This window comes from Colobus angolensis, unplaced genomic scaffold (assembly GCF_000951035.1).
Source record: "Colobus angolensis palliatus isolate OR3802 unplaced genomic scaffold, Cang.pa_1.0 Scaffold130, whole genome shotgun sequence".
In the NCBI taxonomy this organism is placed as follows: Eukaryota; Metazoa; Chordata; class Mammalia; order Primates; family Cercopithecidae; genus Colobus; species Colobus angolensis.
The window spans coordinates 2625082-2646661 of NW_012114253.1; the positions used below are offsets into that span (position 1 = coordinate 2625082).

At 48.8% G+C, this 21580-nt stretch overlaps 1 protein-coding gene across 2 annotated transcripts in view; it reads left to right on the forward strand.

Moving 5' to 3' along the window:
• The window catches only part of TMCO4 (transmembrane and coiled-coil domains 4), a 129868-nt gene that overhangs the window by 29999 nt on the left and 78289 nt on the right, over positions 1-21580 (forward strand). For both annotated transcript variants that reach the window (XM_011934009.1, XM_011934008.1), the window contains 3 exons: positions 235-409; positions 1166-1193; positions 17687-17819. In XM_011934009.1, the coding sequence (XP_011789399.1) occupies positions 235-409; positions 1166-1193; positions 17687-17819 (336 nt within the window). The remainder of the gene's footprint in view (positions 1-234; positions 410-1165; positions 1194-17686; positions 17820-21580) is intronic.

The window sequence follows — 21580 nt, forward strand, 5'->3', positions numbered from 1 at the left end:
CCACTGAACTCCAGCCTGGGCAACAAGAGCGAAACTCCATCTCAAAACAAAAACAAAAAACAAATTCACATCACCCAAGATGAGGTCTTTGACTGCCTCTGTATTTGAGGGATCATAGTCACTAAGTCGTGCACGTGCCAGCCGTCCACATCTGTGACCACAACTAATCTATACTTCCCAGTGGAGCCTGAGCTCTGAGGATGCTGGGGAACTAAGACCATGTCTGCCTTTCAGCTCCTTCTGCACAGAGTTCATGGTAGGCCTGGTGAAGTGGCTGGAGTTGTCCGAAGCCGTCTTGCCAACCATGACTGCTTTTGCGAGTGGCCTGGGAGGTGAAGGAGCAGATGTGTTTGTTCAGATTTTACTGAAGGACCCCATCTTGAAGGACGACCCGACGGTGATCATTCAGGTACACCCAACACCTGGTGGTGGCTGCTAGGGACAGTAGAACAAATCATTTTCTTTCAATGTTAGCCTAAAAAAATCACTTCTAGTGGGGTGGAGCAGTTGGAAGATAAAATATGTCATCATAATATCATATCATGATCATAGCTGATGTTGAATTATCATTATTAAATATTTACTCTTGACTTTATGCTCATACAATGCTTATTATGCGCTGGTACCTTTTCAAAAACTAACTCATCTAATTCTCAAAGTGACTTTATGAGGTAAGTAGCAGGGACATCCCCATTTCATAGTAGTTGAGAAAACTGAGACACAGAGAGGTTAAGTAACTTGCCCAAGGTCACACAGCTGATAAGTGGTGGAGCCAGGATTTGAACCTTAGTAGTCTGACTCAGAGCCCACACTCTCCTAAGCCGTGGTGCCTCTTTTCAGAAGCAGAAGCTTCGCTGTGTGCCCTTGAGCATGTCACTCACCAGCTCTGCCTGCAGTTAAAGCAGATAGACGCTTGTGACACAGACTGTTGGTGGGGAAAGTACGTGGATTTGAAATAGCCCCTTCCCCTCCTTATCTCACTACCTGAAGTCCTCATGTATTTCTTTCTTCGCTTGCCTGCTTATCATCTGGCTCACCTCTGGAATCCAGGGCAGTGGCTTTTTGTCTGTCTTGTTCTGCCACTTGGTAAGAGTCAATATTTGTCAAATGAGCGGGCTGATCGTATATCAGCTTTGTCACTGATGCCTGTTGTCTTCTCCCTTAGGACCTTCTGAGCGTCTCACTCAAGGATGGTAAGTTGATTTTCTAAGCTCTATAAATGATGGGTACCCATCTTCACCCTTGGCTAGCAAAGCCAGTGACAGGTGCTGCCACCTGGGGCCGGGTCCCCCATGGCCTTTTGACTTCAGCAAGGAAAGGAACCTGATGTCATTGGTGAGCTGGTGAGCCCTTCATTCATGCCAGGACCGCATGATGCTTCTCAGAGTTTATTTCACTTATTCCTTGCAATAGGCCCGTGGTTTTACCTCCTCAGTAACTCTCGAATCTGGCTCCTTTCCCTCTCCACCCAGGCCGCTGGTCTGAGCCACTGTCGCCCCTCCTGGATAACAGCAGAGTCTTCTCACTGGCCTTCCTACCACCCCTCTGGCCAGCAGTTTTCTCCCCACTCTGCAGCTAGAGTGTTCTTTTCAAAGGCCCACACGACCACACCACCTCCTTGCTAACTGCACTCAGGAGAAAAAATCAGCCCCTCTGGTGTGGCTCTCAGGCCCTAGTGGGCTGGCCCTTGTCCTGCTCCAGCCTCACTTCTGCTTTCAGTCCCCCTGCAGTGGGGCTCCTGCCACACCGGCCTCCAGCAGCTCCCTGAGCACGTGTGCTTTGCGGCTTTGCACGGACCCCTGGGCACGTGTGCTTTGCAGCTTTGTATGCACCCCTGGGCACGTGTGCTTTGTGTACAGCAGCATCTTTGCACACACCCTTCCTCTGGCTGGAAATCTCCTCTTGCCCCTCTTTGCCTACTCACTTTTGACCTTTCCTTCGTCCCTTCACTCAGTCATCACCTCCCGGAGGAAGCCTTCCAGGTCTCCTGACTTGCACACTCCCAGCACCCCATGGACCATGGTCACAGCTGTGCCCCTAGTTACGTGATTCTTGGATTGGTAACTGGTTTCCCACGAGACCACAAGGCACCATTTGGGCAGGGTCTGTGTCTGGTTTTGTTCACTTCCAGGGCCTGACCCAGCACCTGGCACATCACACATACTTGGTAAATATCTGCTGAATGAATAAATGAAATAGATCTTATGGCCCCATCGTATGGATCAGGAAGTCAGTTCAGAGAGGTTAGGCAGTTTACCCAAGGTTGCTCAGCACACGGTAGTGCGGACTCCCTGTGTTGGCTTCTTAGGACTGCTGTAACAAATTCCCACAAACTGGGCAGCTTAAAGCAACAGGAATCTCTTGCCTCACAGTGGCTCAGACCAGCGGCCTGGGTGGAGAGGGGAAGGAGCCAGATTCGAGAGTTACTGAGGAGGTAAAACCGCGGGCCTATTGCGAGGAATAAGTGAAATAAACTCTGAGTAGCATCACGTGATCCTGGCGTGAATGAAGGGCTCACCAGCTCACCAATGACATCAGGTTCCTTTCCTTGCTGAAGTCAAAAGGCCATGGGGGACCCGGCCCCAGGTGGCAGCACCTCTCACTGGCTTCACTAGGCAAGGAGTCTGGAATCAAGGCATCAGCAGATCACACCCCCTCTGAAGGCTGCTGGGGAGAATCCACTGTGCCTCTTCCAGTTTCTGTTGACTCCAGGTGTGCCTTGGCTTGTGGCTGCCTCACTTCAGTCTTTGCCTTCTTCTTCCTATGGCTTCGTCCTTCCCCTTTCCTCTCCTCTGTGTGTCTTTTATGAGGACTCTTGTGTAGGGTAATCTCATTTCGAGATTTTTAACTTAATTATATCTGCAAAGACTCTTTTTCCAAATAAGGTCACATACATAGGTTCTGGGACACAGATGTATCTTTTTTGTGGTGGTGGTGGGGGGTGCGGTGCTCTATTCAGCCCTCTATACCGGGATTCCCCAAGCCCCCAGGCCACGGACTGGTACTAGTTCATGGCCTGTTAGAAACTGGGCCACAAAAGCAGGAAGTGAGAGGTGGGCAAGCGAATGAAGCTTCGTCTGTATTTTCAGCCGCTCCCCATTGCTTGCATGACTGCCTAAGCTCCACCTCCTTTCAGATCAGCAGTGGCATTAGATTCTCGCAGGAGCGCGAACTCTTGTGAACTGTGCACGCAAGGGATCTAGGTTGTGTGCTCCTTATGAGAGTCTAATACCTTATGATCTGTCACTGTCTCCCATCACCCTCAAATAGGACTGTCTAGTTGCAGGAAAACAAGCTCAGGGCTCCCATTGATTCTATATTTTGGTGAGTGGTATAATTATTTCATTATATATTACAGTGTAATAATAATAGAAATAAAGTGCACGATAGGCCGGGCACGGTGGCTCATGCCTGTAATCCCAGCACTTTGGGAGGCCGAGGTGGGTGGATCATGAGGTCTGGAGATTGAGACCATCCTGGCTAACACGGTGAAACCCTGTCTCTACTAAAAATACAAAAAATTAGCCGGGCTTGGTGGCAGGCACCTGTAGTCCCAGCTACTCGGGAGGCTGAGGCAGGAGAATAGTGTGAACCCGGGAGGCGGAGCTTGCAGTGAACTGAGATTGCGCCACTGCACTCCAGCCTGGGTGACACAGCAAGACTCCGTCTCAAAAAAAAAAAAAAAAGTGCACAATAAATGTAATGTGCTTGAATCATCCCAGAACCATTCCCCCGACCCCTGCACTGGTCCATGGTAAAACTGTCTTCCCCAAAACTGGTCCGTAGTGCCAAAAAGGTTGGGGACCACTGCTCTCTACCACTCCAGGATGCCTGCATTAAGCCACTATACGGGCAGCCTCCTGAGCCCCTTCCCACCCCCACAGCTCCCATTCAACTTCTTCCCACCAGCTCCTCTCTGCCAGGGCTCCCCTATTATTGCATAAGTGGCTTCTTCTGTTCTCTAAACTGTAGAGAAGCTTTGATGCAGTGACCTCTGATGTTTATTCTGATAGCAAGCAGGGAGGAAACACAACGTAGAAGAAATCCCCAGCATCCTCCAAACCCTGTAATAGGGAGAATTTTGCCTGGCTTCCCACTGGAACCCTCCTAGTGGGAGGAGGAGGAGGAAGAGCAGAATTTCGTAGTGGGAAGGAGCCGCAGGGGAAGGTCAGCAGGTAGCAGTGCAGCAGGCGGGCTTTGGGCCAATTGGAAGCCTGAGGAGGGAGAGTGGGATGGATTTCACCTGGACAGGTATGCAGATGGCTGGCCTCAGCAAGGAGAGCAGAGAGAGCAGAGAGAGCAGGGGTGAGGGGCTGCCCCCGGAACCGTTCTTCATGTTGCAGAACTGCTGCAGACCAGGTACAGAGGATAGAAGAAAGAGAGCTCAGAAGTGACGTCTCAGCCCTCAGATTCTGGTGGTCTGGTGCCAGCTGCAAGGGGACTGGGACTCTGTCTCAGGAATCCTGGCGTTTGTCTCCAGTGACCCTTTCAGGGCAGGTGGTAGTCAGGGACCCTAAAAGAGTAGGCTGAGGCTTGCTCAAGCCCAGGCAGCAGGGTGGATGAACTGCTTTCTCATGCGTGCTTGGTCATGCACGTGTATTTAGCGCAGTCAGTGCCTGCCAGGGTGGCAGGACAAGTAGGTCACCCTACCTTGGGGATTCTTGTTATGAGCATAATACATTTTCTTTACCATTTTTAAAAAAGCCTCTAAGCCCTTACTACTCTCAATGTGGTCCGTGGACCCAGCAGCATCGGCACTGCTGGGAGGTTTGTGAGAAATACAGAGTCTCAGCCCCCGCCCAGACCTGCTGATTGGGATCTGCATGGAACCCAGGTGATTCCTGAGTGCTTTCTACTCAGAGGAGCGCTGCTCTAAGGCTCCAAAGAGTGTGTTTGGGCCTACTGTATCTAAAGCATTTTAATTCCATATTGTGGAGCTGAAAGGGCTCTCCATGGGTGACCTGGCCAGCCTCTGCTTTCAGGCAGGCGAGGCCTTCGGTAATACTTTATTTAGCAGAGACAGCCAAGTGGCCCCCAAGGGAGTGGCAAGGTTGGCCTGAGAAGACTGCTTCGGTCACTGGACTCTGAGTTTGGGGCATTTTCTGTCTGCACCCCCTGGAGCTTACATTTCCAGGGCCAGGCAGTCTCAGAAGTTGTCATAGATTTCATCACAGAGCAATTGTGTCACTTTATTTTTTTAACAGAGGTGAGGGAAGAATAATAATATCTGATCCTCCTGGACTCCCTTGGAGAGAAAGGCTGGATTGCACAGTGGTCTGAGACTCGGGTTGCTGGAGATCAGGGCAGCAGCTCAGCACATAGAATCTAATATTGGAATCAGTGTAATGGCAAAGCCGCCATGTGCTAAGTCCTGGCTGCGTGGCAGGCATGGCGCTAAGGGCTTGCGCTGGCATTTCATCTGTCTTCCTCCAGTGAGGTGGTTAAGGCTGTTGCCCCCATCTTGCAGACCTGAATCTCACACATCAAAGTCAACTTGGGTGATCCTTTTTTTTTTTTTTGAGATGAAGTTTCGCTCTCATCTCCCAGGCTGGAGTACAGGTGACATGATCTTAGCCCACTGCGACCTCTGCCTCCTGGGTTCAAGTGATTCTCCTGTCTCAGCCTCCTGAGTAGCTGGGATTACAGGCATGTGCCACCACGCCTGGCTAATTGTTGTGTTTTTCGTAGAGACGGGGTTTCACCATGTCGGCCAGGCTGATCTTGAATTCCTGACCTCAAGTGATCCGCCCACCTCAGCCTCCCAAAGTGTTGAGATTACAGGCCTGAGCCACCACACCCGGTGATCCTCTCATTTTCACAGGTGGAGAGACTGAGGCCCAGAGAGGGGAAGGGGCTTCCTTGAGGACACACAGCGGCAGAGGTAGACTGGGAGTCAGAATCAGTTCTTCAGCTTCCTGGGCCAGCCATTCCTTTCTCTCATTGCCTCTTCATCAGGTAGAAAGAGAAGCAGCCTTGGCCCAGGAATCTGACTTTCCCTCTTTCCTCACCCAGAGAGAGTCATATGCATCCCACCACCTCTTTCTGCACCCCACCCCTGCAAACCCCAAACCATCTTGGGCACCTAAGACACCTCCACTGACTCTTCTTTGCTGTTTGTGACCTCGGAGCTGGCTCTGGCAGAAGAATCGAGTGGGTTTAAAACAGCCTGTCTTACGTCATTGCCTGGTGCTTCATGCCCACCCAGGCACGTTCTCATTATAGGCGACATCTAAACCAGCATTGCCCTTAACATTTCCATTGAGAATAACCACCACTTATTAAGCACCAGTTAAATGCTGGTGACCTCACCTGGCTCTTGTCAATCACTGTTTCATTTCATCCTCACAGCCATCCTTTAAATGTAGGTGTTCCCACTTTACAGATGAGTAAACCGAGGCTCATAGTGGTGAAGTAATTGCCTAAGCTAGTAAGTGGCAGAGCTGGACACTCTAAAACAACTGCTGTTAGTCAAAACCTTGGCAGATTTTACCCTCAGGAATTAGGGAATTGAGGCATCCCCATGGGAATATATCTAATATTTCTAATAGCTCATATCTAAATAATACCAGGCTTTGATAATGTCTGGGAGGTACCTTTGATTTATCTGATAGCCTCACCAGGTGCCAGCAGGTAAGAGGAACAGCTTTAGTGGTACACTGGGACCCAATGGGAGCAGGCGCCAGGGCTCCAAAGGTCCCCAGAGGTCAGAGGCAGGTAGACCCTCAAATCACCTAGACCACCCTCTTATATAGATGGGGAAACTGAGGCCCAGAGAGGGGAGTGGCTTGCTCACAGTTGTCATGTCTGACCTCTTTATCTGTTCTAATGAATGACCAGGGACCAAGAATGGGGAGTATTTTGGGGGCTGATTGTATTACAATTCAAGCCCCACCTTGGCAAGTTACTAAATGTCTCTGTGCCTTGGTTTCCCCAGGCGTCCGAGGGAGTAACAGTGGTCTCTACCTAACAGGGTGGTGGTGAGGATTACATGAGCAAATCCTTGTAGAGTGCCCAGCATGGAGCTGGCAGGCAGGACACAGGCTGTGAGTGTTGCTGGGGTGATGGTGGCCATGGTGAAATGGGAAAACCCTGGAGTCCGGGAACCTGGATGTTCACCCTTTCTCTGAGACTCCTGTGCGTGACCTTGATCAGTCGCTTAACCTCTCTGAACTGCAATTTCAAGTACAAATAAGGGGCAAGGATCTTGTAAGGAGAAGGCTGGTGTCATGGATGGGCCAGTTGTCCAGGTCCTTCCCCATGAGCTCCATGAGGGCAGTGCCCTTGTTGGGCCTGTTTACCGTTGCATCCCAGCAAGTACAACACGGATGGACGCATGGTGGGCACTTAGTATTTGTTGGATGGAGGGAAGAAGGGAAGGTGCCATAGAAGGATGGGTGGGCGACCTTTCTTTGGAGAATGAGCTTGGGTGCTGAGCGGTGTGGTTTGCTGAATGTCTTCTGACGGATGCATGATGGGCACTTAGTACTTGTTGGATGGAGGGAAGGAGGGAGGGAGCGATAGAAGGATAGGTGGGGCGACTCTTCTTTGGAGAATGAGCTTAGATGCCAAGCAGTGTGGTTTGCTGAATGTCTTCCTTCTACAGAGATTGATGGGGGCAGAAGAGGAGGCTCTCTGTGCTACAGGATTTCTCCCTGGGTGTGAGACAGATTGATTAGTCACGGAGTCAGCCCAGGAAATCAGCATGAAAAGCTGCATTTCTCAGAACTTCCTGGAAGGTTGACCTTTACTGAGAGTTTTGGGATCTTAGTCACCGAACGATGCCATATTGGCAGCTGGGTGGAATTTTTTATGTGTGCTAATCATTTCCTTCTCCTCATCTAGTAGCAACCCACGAAGCACTTTGCCCACACAACCGAAAAAATAAGTCTTTTACGCGATGAAAGTTAAACTAAATCTGAGCTAATAACTCTCAACCTCCACACAATTGACGTTTGAGGCTGGATCATTCTGTTGTGGGGGGCTATCCTGTGTGCCGTGGGCTGCTTAGCTGCATCCCTGGCCTACTAGGTGCCGGTAGACATTCCTAAGCTGTGATAACCAAAAATGTCTCCAGACATTGCCAATGTCCTCTAGGAGGCAAAACTGAAAATATGGCCATCTCAGGTGGGGCTGGTTTACTTGCATTTAGTAATCTTCCTAAGTTCTTCTAGTTGCTCTTCTAGGCTGCTTACATAGATTCTGAGTTATTGCAGAGTATATGATCATCAGATCTGCTGCTGAGGCCAGTACTGTTAATCTGCTCTTACGGGGGGAAAATGAAGGTTCCGCAGGTTAAGTGAGGAGCCCAGGATCACATTGCAAAGTAAGTTTCAAAACTCCATTTAAGGCCAAGTGAATCTCACCATGAACTCGGTGTTGGTCCCTGGTAGACTTAAACCGCATCATGATTTTTGCCCTCTGATCTCTGAATTCAAAGGGAGATCACCTCTAGGCCCTGGAACTGCAGGAGGCACACGCATTTGAGCCACAGCACTCTCTACCGCAGATGTGGCTCTGCTTTCTGGCCTGGTGTTTATTACTGGATTGCAAACCCTGCCTCCCTGCTGAATGAGAAAGGCTTGACATGTTAGTCTTGGGTTGTGGTAAAATGCAAATATTGTCACCTGGCTGCTGGGTTTCCATCAACATCCTTTTTTTAAATTATTTTTTATTTTTATTTTTTTTTAGATGGAGTTTCACTCTTGTTGCCCAGGCTGGAGTGCAATGGCACAATCTTGGCTCACCACAACCTCCGCCTCCCAGGTTCAAGCAATTCTCTTGCCTCAGCCTCCCGAGTAGCCGGGATTGCAGGCATGTGCCACCACGCCCGGCTAATTTTTGTATATTGTTAGTAGAGACAGGGTTTCTCCATGTTGGTCAGACTGGTCTCGAACTCCCGACTTCAGGTGATCTGCCCGCCTCAGCCTCCCAAAGTGCTGGGATTACAGGCATGAGCCACTGCGCCCGGCGCAACATCCCTGAGATTCATACAGTTTATAGTCCATATCCAAACAACTTGGTCCATCTGTTCCACAAATAAGAACCGACACCTGCTGTGTGTGCCCGGCCCTGTGTGAGGCACTGAGAGTAACTCTAATAGCAGATGCTCATTGAGTGCCTGCTGTATGCCTGGCTCTGAGCTAAGTGCTTTCTTTACAGGAACCCATTCATTGAAACCCCACAATGGCCTTTGGAGGTAGATGCTGTTACTGTTCCCATTTTACAGCAGAGGAAACTGCAGCACAGAGAATAAAATGCCTGCCCAAGCTGGAAAGTGAGGAGTTAGGATTCCAGCCAGGCCTCGGGCTCTTGAGTCCACCTCTTACCTGCTGTTCTTCCTCCCACATGGAGATTAGTGGAGCCCTCACCCCTGCAGCTGACTTTAAGAGGGTTGGATGAGGCCTGAATGAAGGGCGGGCACCCATGCAGCCGGAACCAGAGGAGCTGCTGCTCTTACTGATCCTGCATCCGAGAAGGTGGAGATGGAAGGGTCTCAGAAGCAACCCCTTCTCACTCCCCCTTGCTCCAAGACCACTGTTCTTGAAGTAAGCTTGTCGCCGCCTTAATGGCCTTAATCATCCTAAGCCATGAGGACAAAAGGCAGGAGTCATCCCCAAGACGTCCTGAGTCTTGAGCCCATGAGGGCTCTGCAGCCAGGTTCAGCCTCTCAAAGTGGGGACCCTGGGCACACAACAGGGCTTAAACCCATTACTCAGCAATGGACAGGGTGTATGGGACTGGAATACTGTGTAGTTTCTTCTTTATATGGAAAATAATTCATTTAGGGTAAAAATGGGGCTACGTAATAAATATTCTAGAAAAAGTATATAATTTAAAAAGTTGGTAAATCAAGGGATAGTAGTGTGGTGGGTAGGGTAAGCAGTATGAGTGTGACCTGTGAGGTGTGTCCTCGGACCCAGGGGGAAGAGGGACAAGGGGCCCCTGCCCTGGCACAGCAGCAGGCAGCTCACAGCCTCACCCTGGCACCCTGACTCAGAGAGTGGCCTTAACAGGTACAGGATGGAGGAAACATGACAATTCCCCATAAAGTAATATCAGCCACCCTGTATCAGGCACTTACTGTGTTCCAGGTGCCAGCCAAGCTCACCACATCCATCTTCTTATTTCCCCTCAACAAAAGCCCGATCAAAAAGATATTCTTGGCCTGTAACAATCCCAGCACTTGGGAGGACGAGGCAGGCAAATCACTTGAAGTTGGGAGTTCAAGACCAGCCTGGGCAACATGGTGAAACCCCATCACTACTAAAAATATAAACATTAACCAGGCATGGTGGTGGGTGCCTGTGATCCCAGCTACTCGGGAGGCTGAGGCACAAGAATCACTTGAACCCTGGAGACGGAGATTGCAGTGAGCCAAGATCGTGCCACTGCACTCCAGCCTGGGTGGGAAAGTAAAACTCCATCTCAAAAAAAAAAAAAAAAAAAAAAGATATTCTTGTTCCCCTTTTGCAGATGAAGAAACTGAGGCTCAGAGAAGTTAAGAGACTTTCTGAAGCCATTCAGCTAGTAGGAACTCAGATCAAGATTTAAACCCAGGTCTGTTTGACAAAGGCTGAAGTTTCTGCCTCTGGGTTCCTTCGCTTTGGTCTAGAGGGCAGCCCCCAAAGGACGGGGATTGACCAGGATCTCTTCCCAAAGGTGTGGGCTCTCCCAGCAGGTACCAGGTCAACCCCGACCCACGCTCAGAGATGGAGCCATTACTGGGAACAGGCTGGTTCAACGCCTTACAACAGGAGGCTGTCCTGCCCCCTGCTCCTGATTTGGGGGATTTGGAAATGTGGGGAAGGTCAGGATTGTTATCACAACTTGTGGGTGCAACTGGCATTTAGGGCCAAGTTCCCGGGGTGCTGCTATCCTTTGATGCATGAGAGTGTTAGATAATGAAGTATGAAACGCAGCTGCTTTTGTATTGAGAAATGCTGGTGGGCGAAGGAGTCCCGTCGTGAACACACAGCCTGACTCTGAACATGCCCCTTGCTGAAACAAGGAGACCAGTTGGCTCCAGGGGCTCCCACAGTATGTGGTTGTGTGTGTGGGATGGGCACCAGGGCTAATCCCGCAGTTCTGGGTGGCTGGCACACTTCTGCCCTCTGGTGGCAGAGCCGAGATCTCTGGGTCACCCTTCCCGATCCCCCATCTTTCCAAAGAACTGTTATCCTGTGATATGTAACTTTTAGGTGTGCCTGTGGCCCGTGACCTAGGGCTGCCCCTGAGATTGTATGTATACCCCATGTGCATAGACTGTAGGGATTCCCAGCTGGCCAAACGGGATTGTCCTAAGACACCAAACTCCCTCAAGAGTAAGAGATTTGCCTTTAAAGGGCAGTCATAGTGGAATGAGCAGAAATGTTGGCATCAGATAATTTGGATTATAATCCAAGCTCCAGCACTCTCTAAACTGTGTGGCTTTGAGAAAGTTTCTTATCCACTCTACACCTGTTCTTTCCTCATTTGCAAAATGCAGCATCATAGTGACAACCTCCTAGGACCATTGGGAGGATCAGCAATCACAAATGCAAGCTCCTGCCATGATGCCTGCTGCTTAGGAGCAGGCCAGGGATGCTGGGTTCCCTTCCCTGCAGAGGTGGCGGGAGGAGCATCGCACTCTGCCTCCGGGCGTGAGCACATCCAGACCATCTCAGACTGGGAGGAGCTCATTTCCAAGAGGGGAGCCCATTGCTCTGTTTCCTGGGGTAGGAATCACCTGTTTCAGAATCACTGGGAGTGGAGAGTGTTGTTAAAAGTTCAGATTCCTAAGCCCCACCCCAGATCTCCTGCAAGTGGGACTGAGGAAGCTGAAATTCCACAAGCTCTCTGGGACCTTGATGTTCCCTAAACTCTAAGAACCACTGTCCCGCTGTGACTCTCAAGTCTCCACATGGCCATGTTGCTGTTGGGCTGTTTCAAGTCCATTTGGCCTTGGGCTTTGAAGGTCTCTCCTTGTGAGGAGGAACAGGTACCCTGAAGCTGACCCTCAGATCTCTGAGCCGGAAAGGACCTCCAGAGACCAACTCCTTTGGTCCTTCTGGCAGGGTCCAAAAGTCTGGGCCTGGGCACTGGACTGGAATCTGCACAGCTCTCAGGAGCAACAGGGGGATGTCGCAGCACCTACTGATCATGGGCTGACCCAGATTTAGAAGGAGGCCATGAGGAAGGAGCTCAGGCTGAAAGCATGGGCAGGCTTGGGAGAGAGGTGTGTGACTGGAAGACAGTGTTCTGCTAGCTCGTGGCCCTGCTTCCCATGTCATGGTGCGGGGAAGGGGTGGCGGTCAGGTGCATAGCCTCTGCAGCCAGGCTGCCACTTTACTATTCATTGGCTGGGTGAACCTGGGCCCCTGGCCTAAGCTGTCTGCACCTCACTTTCCTTTTTGAGAAGATGGACTTTCTATAGTACCTGCCACTTCAGAGGCTCATAAGGATTCAATAAGCCACTACATGCAGAAAGTATAGTGCAGAATCTCATCTAGGTGAGTAGGTGATAAATGAAGCTTCCAGATTAATAGGATTATTGATCATAGGATGTTTCTGCCGAAAGGGAATACACATCTCATTCAGCAGAACTGTCCCCCGCATTTGGATCTTTCCCAACAGAGTTCCAGTAGCTCAGTCATTCATTCATTTCTACAAATATTCCATTCTTCTTGCATACAAAGATTATTAAACCTCTGCTTTGTTTTTGGCATGGGCCGAGGTACTAGGGATGCACAGTGGATTTGGAGCTTATATTTTATATTATATAAGAAGAGGAGACAAAATAAACAAGTAGGCAAATAAAATATATATATATATAGTTGTTTGAAATGGTGATAAGAAGAAATGGCTGGTCACAGTGGCTCATGCCTTTAATACCACCCACTTTGGGAGGCAAATGTGGGTGGATTGCTGGAGAGATATATGTATAAATTATCTGAGCATGGAAGCACATGCCTGTAGTCCCAACTACTCAGGAGGCTGAGGTGGGGGATCACTTGAGCCCAGGAGGTTGAGGCTGCAGTGAGCCAAGATCATACCACTGCACTCCAGCCTGGGTGACAGTGAGACCCTGTCTCAAAAAAAAAGAAGATAAGAAGAAATAACTCATGGTAAAAGACTAGGAAGCAGTGGACTGGGTCAGGGAGGGCTTTTCTGAGAAGGTAAAATTTGAGGAAGGAACTGAGTGTTCCAGGCATGGTCAAGCCTCTGACATTTGTGGCATGTGCCTGTAATCCCACCTACTTGGGAGGCCAAGGTGGGAGGATTGCTTAAGGCTAGGAGTTTGAGACCAGCCTGGGCAACATAGCAAGATCCCCATCTCTTAAAAAAGAAAAAAAAAAAGACTATGACATTTAAGAATAACTCACCACTGTAGGAGAAGACCCCACTGAGAGGAGGAGAGAGGCCTTAACCCATCAATCCACTCTCCTCTAGTCCCCTGGAGGAGCAGGACTCAGAGGGCACTAGAGAGGGAGAGGGAGTCTCATGTGGAGGTGGGAGGCAGGGAAAGGTCTTTTGTGCTGCCTGGGGCAGGTGGCCACAGCAAGAATCCTGGCAGGCAAGAGAGAACCTTGGTCAGCTAATGACTCAACACATCTTAACTGTGCACCTACTAACTGCCAGGCATTGTCCCAGGCAGTGGGAGAACAGCAAGGAACAAAGCAAAGGTCCCTGCCCTTGTGGGACAGGCATTCTGATGAGGAAAGGCAGACAATAAACCTATACAGGGAAATGGAGTAATGGAGATGGGGTGACTAGGGGCTGAGCTGTTCTAATTCAGGAGCCGCTGGCTCCTCTAAGGTGGTGATATTTAAGTGGAAACCTGACTGATGGGAAAGGGCAGCCAAGCAGAGATCTGGGGCAGGAGCTTCCCAGATATCAGAAACAGCAAGTGCAAAGGCCCCAAGGCAGCCATGAGCTTGGCTTCTTGAGCTGCTGGTGCCTGAAGCAGGGCCGGGTAGAAGGTGAGGTGGGAGAGGGTGGCAGGAAGGGGCTGGATAATGTGCAGTCTTGCAGACCATGGAAAGAAATGTGGACTTTATTCTAAGTGCACTGGGGAGCGGTCAGAGAGCTGTAAGCCAGGGAGAGAACACAACCGGATCGATAACTTTGAAGAAGCTCAGTGGCTGCTGTTTGGCAAATGGAGTGCAGAGGCAAGAGTGGAAGATAAGAAAGTGGTGAGGTGGCTGGTGGTTGGAGAGCGATGGCTGTGGCAGTGGCAGTGGAGATGGAGTGAAGTGGTCAGACTCAGGATATGTTTTGCAGGTGCAGCAGTCAGCATCAGCTGGTGGGGTGGATGTCGGGACAGGGAAACAAGAAGAACTAAGAACAATGTCCAGGCTTGTGGTCTGAGCCCCAGGGTGGATAGAGCACTTTATTATTATTATTATTATTATTATTATTATTTTCTTTTATTTATTTTTGAGACAGAGTCTCCCTCTGTTGCCCAGGCTGGAGTACAGTGGCATGATCTTGGCTCACTGCAACCTCTGCCTCCCAGGTTCAAGCAATTCTGCCTCAGCCTCCTGAGTAGCTGGGATTACAAATGTGCACCACCACACCCGGTTAATTTTTGCATTTTTTAGTCGAGAAGGAGTTTCACCATGTTGGCCATGCTGGTCTTGAACTCCTGACCTCAAGTGATTGGCCCGCCTTGGCCTCCCAAAGTGCTGGAATTCTAGGCACAGGCGTGAGCCACTGCACCTGGCCTATGGGGCACCTTTTATTGGGACTGGCTCTCAAGGAGCAAGTTGGCCCCCTGGCAAGTTGGCAGTAGAGCCTGGGCCAGAGAATGCCAGTATCCTGGGTAGCCCAGGACTCTGCCCCTCCCTACTGCCTTCTAGACGAGGAGATTTGCTCCTAGAGCTTCCAGAAGGAACATGCCTTGAACTACAAACCCTGACTCCAAGACCAGCATCCCAGCCACCAACTCCTTGAAATGACCTGTACACAAGGCTAAGATACAAAGCCCCGTGCCTGAGATTACCACAGGAGTGTTAATCACACGTGTACCCGGCAGCCTGCATGGTAGAAGGTGAATCACTGCAGCCTTGACCTGTGGAGTATGTATTAGCAACTATTTATCATTGCCACCAATTAATCATCAGAGCCAAAGCTTGGTTTCTACAACCCGATTATCACGTGGGCGCAGTAGTCTTTGTTCCTATGGGGAAAGCAAGGAACTCCTTTTTTCCGTGAAGTTTACTGAACCTAATAACCCCAAGCCACAGCACGTGGTGTCTGTCTCCAGCACGTAGACAGCTCCTCATCCCGGGAGACAGGGCAGCCCCGAGAGACCCTGTTCCACTCTGGGGACCCTGGGTCAAGGAAGGAACTGATTTCTTTTGTAGAAGCTGAAACCTCAAACTTCAAGACTTCAGGGACTGCATCATGGTAAACGGGAAAGGAGGGTCCCCTATACCAGAACTCAGGAAACCCTATTTTTGGCAAGCTTCTCAGGTCATGCTGATAGGCAGCTGGACTGGGGAATTAGCGTTTTAGACAATTCGTGTCTTCACAGGGCCAGGGCACAGGGGAAGGTGAGTGCGGAGTAGCTGAATGCCAGGTCCTTGTGACTTTCTCTGTCAAAAAGATTCAATTTGGAAGCCTGTCATAGTGCTTGAGTCACAGAGAGTTTGACCTAAAAATCAGAAGAGTTTATTCATTGGTTCATTCACTGTGTAAACATTTTTTGAGTTCTTACTAAGTGTCACACCCCAGGTAGGTACAGGGGTTGGAAAAACAGATGACTAAGCTTACAGTCTAGTAAGATATGATGAGTACAATCAAATGGGGAAGATACTGAGAGAGCGGCCTGTATAAGTGATCAGAGACCCCCAAAGGAAGGAATGATGCAGAGAGGGTTCAGAGAGGAGGTGATGGTTGAGCCAGGTCAAGAGTTAAGTGGTAGAATAATGGTCCCTAAAGATGTTCACATCCGAATCCCTGGCAACTGTGAATATGTTACCTTACATGGCAAAAGGGACTTTGCAGGTGTGATTACATTAAGCATCCTGGGCTTTCTAGATAGGCCTAATGCAATCACAAGGTCTTTGTAAGAGGAAGACAGGAGGATCTAAGTCAGAGTAGGAGATGTGACCATGGGAGCAGAGGCTGGAGTGATTGGAGGGAGGAGCCACAAGCCAAGGAAAGCAGGCTGGGAAAAGCAAGAAAACAGATTCTCTCCTTGGTAACACTGTGATTTTAGAATATCTGGCCTTCAGAACCATAAGATACTAAATTTGAATTGTCAGCCAGGCACAGTGGCTCACACCTCAGCCTCCCAAGTTGCTGGTAATTGCAGGCGCCCCCCACCACGCCTGGCTAATTTTTGTGTTTTTAGTAGAGATGGGGTTTCACCATGTTGGCCAGGCTGGTCTCAAACTCCTGGCTTCAAGTGATCTGCCCACCTCAGCGTCCCAAAGTGCTGGGATTGCAGGCACCTGGCCTCCTTCATTTTTTTTTTCCTGTGCAGCATTTGTTTTTCGTTTTGTTTCTTAGTTGGGACCTCATGACATGTTATCAAGTCCATCTTCTATGCATTAAAAATTTTGTTTCATTGTATAAGCATTTATTTTCCTTTTTCTTTCTTTATAATATCCAAACAGAACTGTCTCTTTTTTATTTTTATTTTTTAAAATTATTGAGATGGGATCTTGCTATGTTGCCCAGGCTGATCTGGAGCTCCTGAGCTCAAGTGATCCTCCCACGTCAGCTCCCAAAGTGCCTGGGATTATAGGCATGCACCACCACTTAGCCATAAATCCTCTTAGCCATAAATTCTTCTGGGTAAGAACTTATTTTTGGAAGTTATGACATACTTTTCTTGGGAATCATTTTTTATGGCCCCATGGTTTTCAGTTGGATGAGTGTGGTTTATAACTAATTTCCTGATGTTGGAAATCTCCAGGTTGTTTCCAATTTCATATTATAAATACAGCATAGTGCCTTTATTTACTACATATCGTCTGCATTTACGGTTGTTTTCTTAAGATTAAAATTCCAGAAATGGAATTCCTGGGGCAAAGGGGATGTATTTTTTTGAAGTTTTTGATAAGTTTTTTTTAAGTTTATATCAGCGCATACTTCCACCAGCAATGTCTTTGAGCACCCATTTTTATCATCTCCTTCACAGCTGTGAAATTTTAAAAACTGCTCTTTGCTCATTTGACTGGTGAGAAATACCACCTTCCTTTTTTCTTTTTTGAGACAGGGTCTCACTCTGTCGCCCAGGCTGGAGTGCAGTGGCATGATCACGGCTCACTGCAGCCTCAACCTCCTAGGCTCAAGTGATCCTCCTGCGTCAGCCCCCTGAGTAGCTAGGACCACAGACACTCACCACAGTGCCTGGCTAATTTTTGTATTTTTTTGTAGAGGTGGGGGGCGGTCTCACTATGTTGCCCAGGCTGGTCTTGAACTCCTGGACTCAAGCGATCTGCCTGTCTCAGCCTCCCAAAGTGCGGGGATTACAGGAGCGAGCCACCGCACCCAGTCCCACTTTGCTTTTGCTGAACATTTTAATAGTTGTATAGTATTCTGTCCAGGCAACTGTGTCATTTTCTTTCATTGACTGGCTCCCATGGAGTTGTACATTTAGGCTGTTTCCAGTGTGGGTTTTGTCAGTTACACTGCTAACATCACTGTTCTTAAAACCTAAACTGATTCTTTTCCGGTGTTGTTTCTGTCTTTTGAGGGCACTATGATGCCCGGGCCAGAGTCCTCGTGTGCCACATGACCTCCCTGCTCCAGGTGCCCTTGGAGGAGCTGGATGTCCTTGAAGAGACATTCCTGGAGAGCCTGAAGGCAATCAAAGAGGAGGAATCTGAGTAAGAGAGCCCTGCGACCCCCATCAGGATCCAAGGATCTCCACTTCAGTGTACTTTGCAGATAACAGAGTCCCCTTCTCCCTTTAAGAGATGGTATATTGAGGTAAAAGGAGCCCAGGACAGAGTCTCAGCTATAGCCCTGACTCGCTGTGTGGCCTTAGCAAGCTACTTGCCCTCTCTGGGCCTCTGACTTCATTTGCAAGAAGAAAAGATGAAATGGGCCAGGCACGGTGGCTTACGCCTGTAATCCCAGCACTCTGGTACACTGAGGCAGGTGGATCACTTGAGGTCAGGAGTTCGAGACCAGCCTGGCCAGCATGATAAAACCCCATCTCTACTAAAAATACAAAAATTAGCCGGGCATGGTGGCATGCACCTGTAATCCCAGCTACTCGGGAGGCTGAGCCAGGAGAATTGCTTGAACCAGGGAGGCGGAGGTCGCAGTGAGCCAAGATCGTGCCACTGCACTCCAGTGTGGGTGACAGAGTGAGACTCTTGTCTCAAAAAAAAAAAGAAAAGATGAAATGAATGATTGCTAAGGGCCTTGAATCTGGGACTTTAACATCCTGGGGCCCTGACACCCTGTTCCACCTCAGGCTCTTGTGACACCTAGTTCAAGGGCACAGTTGACCTAGATTCAGTTCCTTTTCTGATACCTGTCCACTGCTTGATATTGGGTGGGTGGCCTTGCTTTTCTAAGCTGCAATATTCTTATCTATGAAATAGGAATATGGATAGATATGGATAGTGCCCTCCTAGGATCACTGGGAAGAATGAATGTCTGCACATTATAAAATGTCTGAACCAGGGCTGGCACACAGCAAGTACTCGGTAGATGTGAGTCCTCCCCTCCCCGACATGTCCCAGACCCATCAGTTGTAGAGTTGCTTTGCTGTCTATATATGGTCAAGAGTGTGTAGAAGGAAATAATCCTGGTAACTTGGCCAGAGCTCAGCTCTCTGCAGACGCTTTACACAGGATCTAATCCCAGAGCAATAAATCGATTTCAGTCACGGCCTAATCATAGGCTCCTGGTACCAGGCACGTCTCCCAGCTCTGGGTTTTGTTTCAGCTGCGGTGGTGTTCTTTGACCAGCCAGATTACACCAGGTCAGCCCACCTGAGAATTTAATCCTAAAGCCAAATTGACACCCAGAGCCACCCTCATGCCACAGTTAGTAGAGCAAAGACAAGGGGTATTTCCTTGACAAAGGGGGAAACTTGGTTTGTTGAAATAACCTGTAGACATACTAGCTTTGACCCCTAGAGTTGGGTCAGTATAGAAATACCTGGATCCATGCCAATTACCATGATCACGAGGGCATCCTAGGTTCTTTGGATATGTCGGGAATTTATAGGATCTTATATGCCTTGAAATTAAGGAACCTCTCAGTTATTATTTGGAAATCTTATTATCAGAGAGAAATGTATTACCCGGAGCGATTTGTTCTGATAATACCAGTAATGCCTGGTCAGGGAAGAAGATATAAACCAGAAGGTCTAACACAGGCCAGTTCTGCCACTTACCAGCCACGTGAGCTTGGGCATTATTTAACTTCTCTGAGCTTCAACTTCCTCACCTGTAAAATGGGGATAATAGTAGCGCCCTCCTCACAGGGTTCTTGTGAGGCCTAAATGAGTTCATATATGTGTGTGAAGTGTTTCAGGTGAGCCTGGGACAGAGTAACTAGTCCATAAATATTATTTGTTGTTGTTAACAATGCTGTTCTAATTGTGTTATTACAGACCCTTTCATAGACTATTATAGATCCTATTGCAGTCCATGTGTAGACCCTTTCCCCGGAAAAAGGCTTCACACATGTAATTGTTGATGCAATGTTAGGGCATCAACAATTGGAGACCTCTCAGATTCTATGGTCTCTGGAAGGATCTGAGACCCAGGGAAGCCATAGCAACTGTTCAGCCAGGAGACCTGGCTCTTGGTTTGATTCTGCTACTAACCCTCTGTGTGGCCTTGGGCACATGGCTTTCCCTCCGTGGACACCAGCACACATTTTTGTTTTTTACCTATACAATTAAGGGGTTGAATGATACGTAGATTTCTTTTGACTGTAAAGTTTTGTGTTTCTGGGAGGTGAGTTCATTACTAGGCCCACTAACATGACTCTTTGCAGCTGAAGTCTAGAGTGTGATGTACCACCCGTCCCACCCCTCTGCTCCTGGGTCCCCGTCTGAGCCCTAAGGCCACCCAGCTTCCCTCACTTGTTTAGTGACTTCACCTCTCCTCTCTGTGCCTCGTTTCTTCATCTCTTACGTGAGGATAATGGTAGTATCGCCGTCATAGCGTTGTTGAGAGGATTAAATTACTTAACACGTATCAAAAGCTGGGACCCGTGCTTGGCACATAGTAGAGTCTCAGCAGATGGGAGCTAATGAGCTGCTGGGGTTGATACTGCTCACATAGGCCAGCTGCAATGGCTCACATCTTAATCCCAGCACTTTGGGAGGCTGAGGTGGGTGGATCACCAGAGGTCAGGAGTTTGAGACCAGCCTGACCAACATGGTGAAACCCCGTCTCTACTAAAAATACAAAAATTAGTTGGGTGTGATGGCACATGCCTGTAATCCCAGCTACTCAGGAGGCTGAGGCAGGAGAATCACTTGAACCCAGGAGACGGAGGTTGCAGTGAGCCAAGATCATGCCATTGTACTGGGCAACAAGAGTGAAACTCCATCTCATAAGAAAAAAATTACAGTTAAAAATAAATAAATTAGTAAAGATACCGCTCACATCATAAGAACGTTGCCAGCATCAGATTTTTCTTGAATGCCTACTAGATGTAGGCACAAGATGCCACCTCGATCCTCATAACAGCCCCCTAAGTGTTTCACAAATAAGGAAATAAAGTCAGAGGGGTGGCATAACTCAGCCAAGGTCACGTGACTGGTCAGCAGCCTCTGATTTGACCACTGTGTCCAGTCTGGATGGCTCTCACTGTGTCCCTCAAGACCTGGCTGGCAGTGGCAGGGTTTCTCCTTTATTCTGAAGAAAACAAGAAAGATAATGATTTTATGGGGCCATCCAGGCCTTTACTAGGAGAGTGTGTGTAGACCTCTCAGTGATAAGCTATCTCTATCTGTCAGCACAAAAAAAAAAAGGTGATTTACAGACAGAAGGTGTGGTGAGGATAAGGACAGGAAACACCCTCTCATGGGAGATAAGATGACAGAAAGACCGATTTGTGGTTCTGTGACAGGCAATGCGGGGTCTTGCTCTTCAGGAGGTATCTCTGGCTTCAGCCTGGGATTTGGCCCAAATCTGCATGTGGTTTCAGCCTTTGTCTTTGGGCAGCTCACGTGGAAAGGGCAACTCAGGTTCGCGTCTTTCTTTTCAACGTGACCGTTGAATGTCTAATCAGCAGGCAGTCAGTGATGAGAGCAAGGCTGTCATTTGGATTTCGTGTTGTTCTCTGAGTGTTAGCATTGTAAATGTGACTCAGAGCAAACATCTCCCCTTTGCTTTCAGTGTTGAGATTCAATCAGACAATTGAAGTAATTGTGAGAGTGTAGTGCTGCAATAATGAACGATGCCTGAGAAAGCTATTTTATGTACAAAACAATTTTTTTTTCTTTTGAGACCAAGTCTCACTCTGTCGCCCAGGCTGGAGTGCAGTGGCCCAATCTCGGCTCACTGCAAGCTCCACCTCCCGGGTTCACGCTGTTCTTCTGTTTCAGCCTCCTGAGCAGCTGGGACTACAGATGCCCGCCACCACACCTGGCTAATTTTTTGTATTTTTAGTA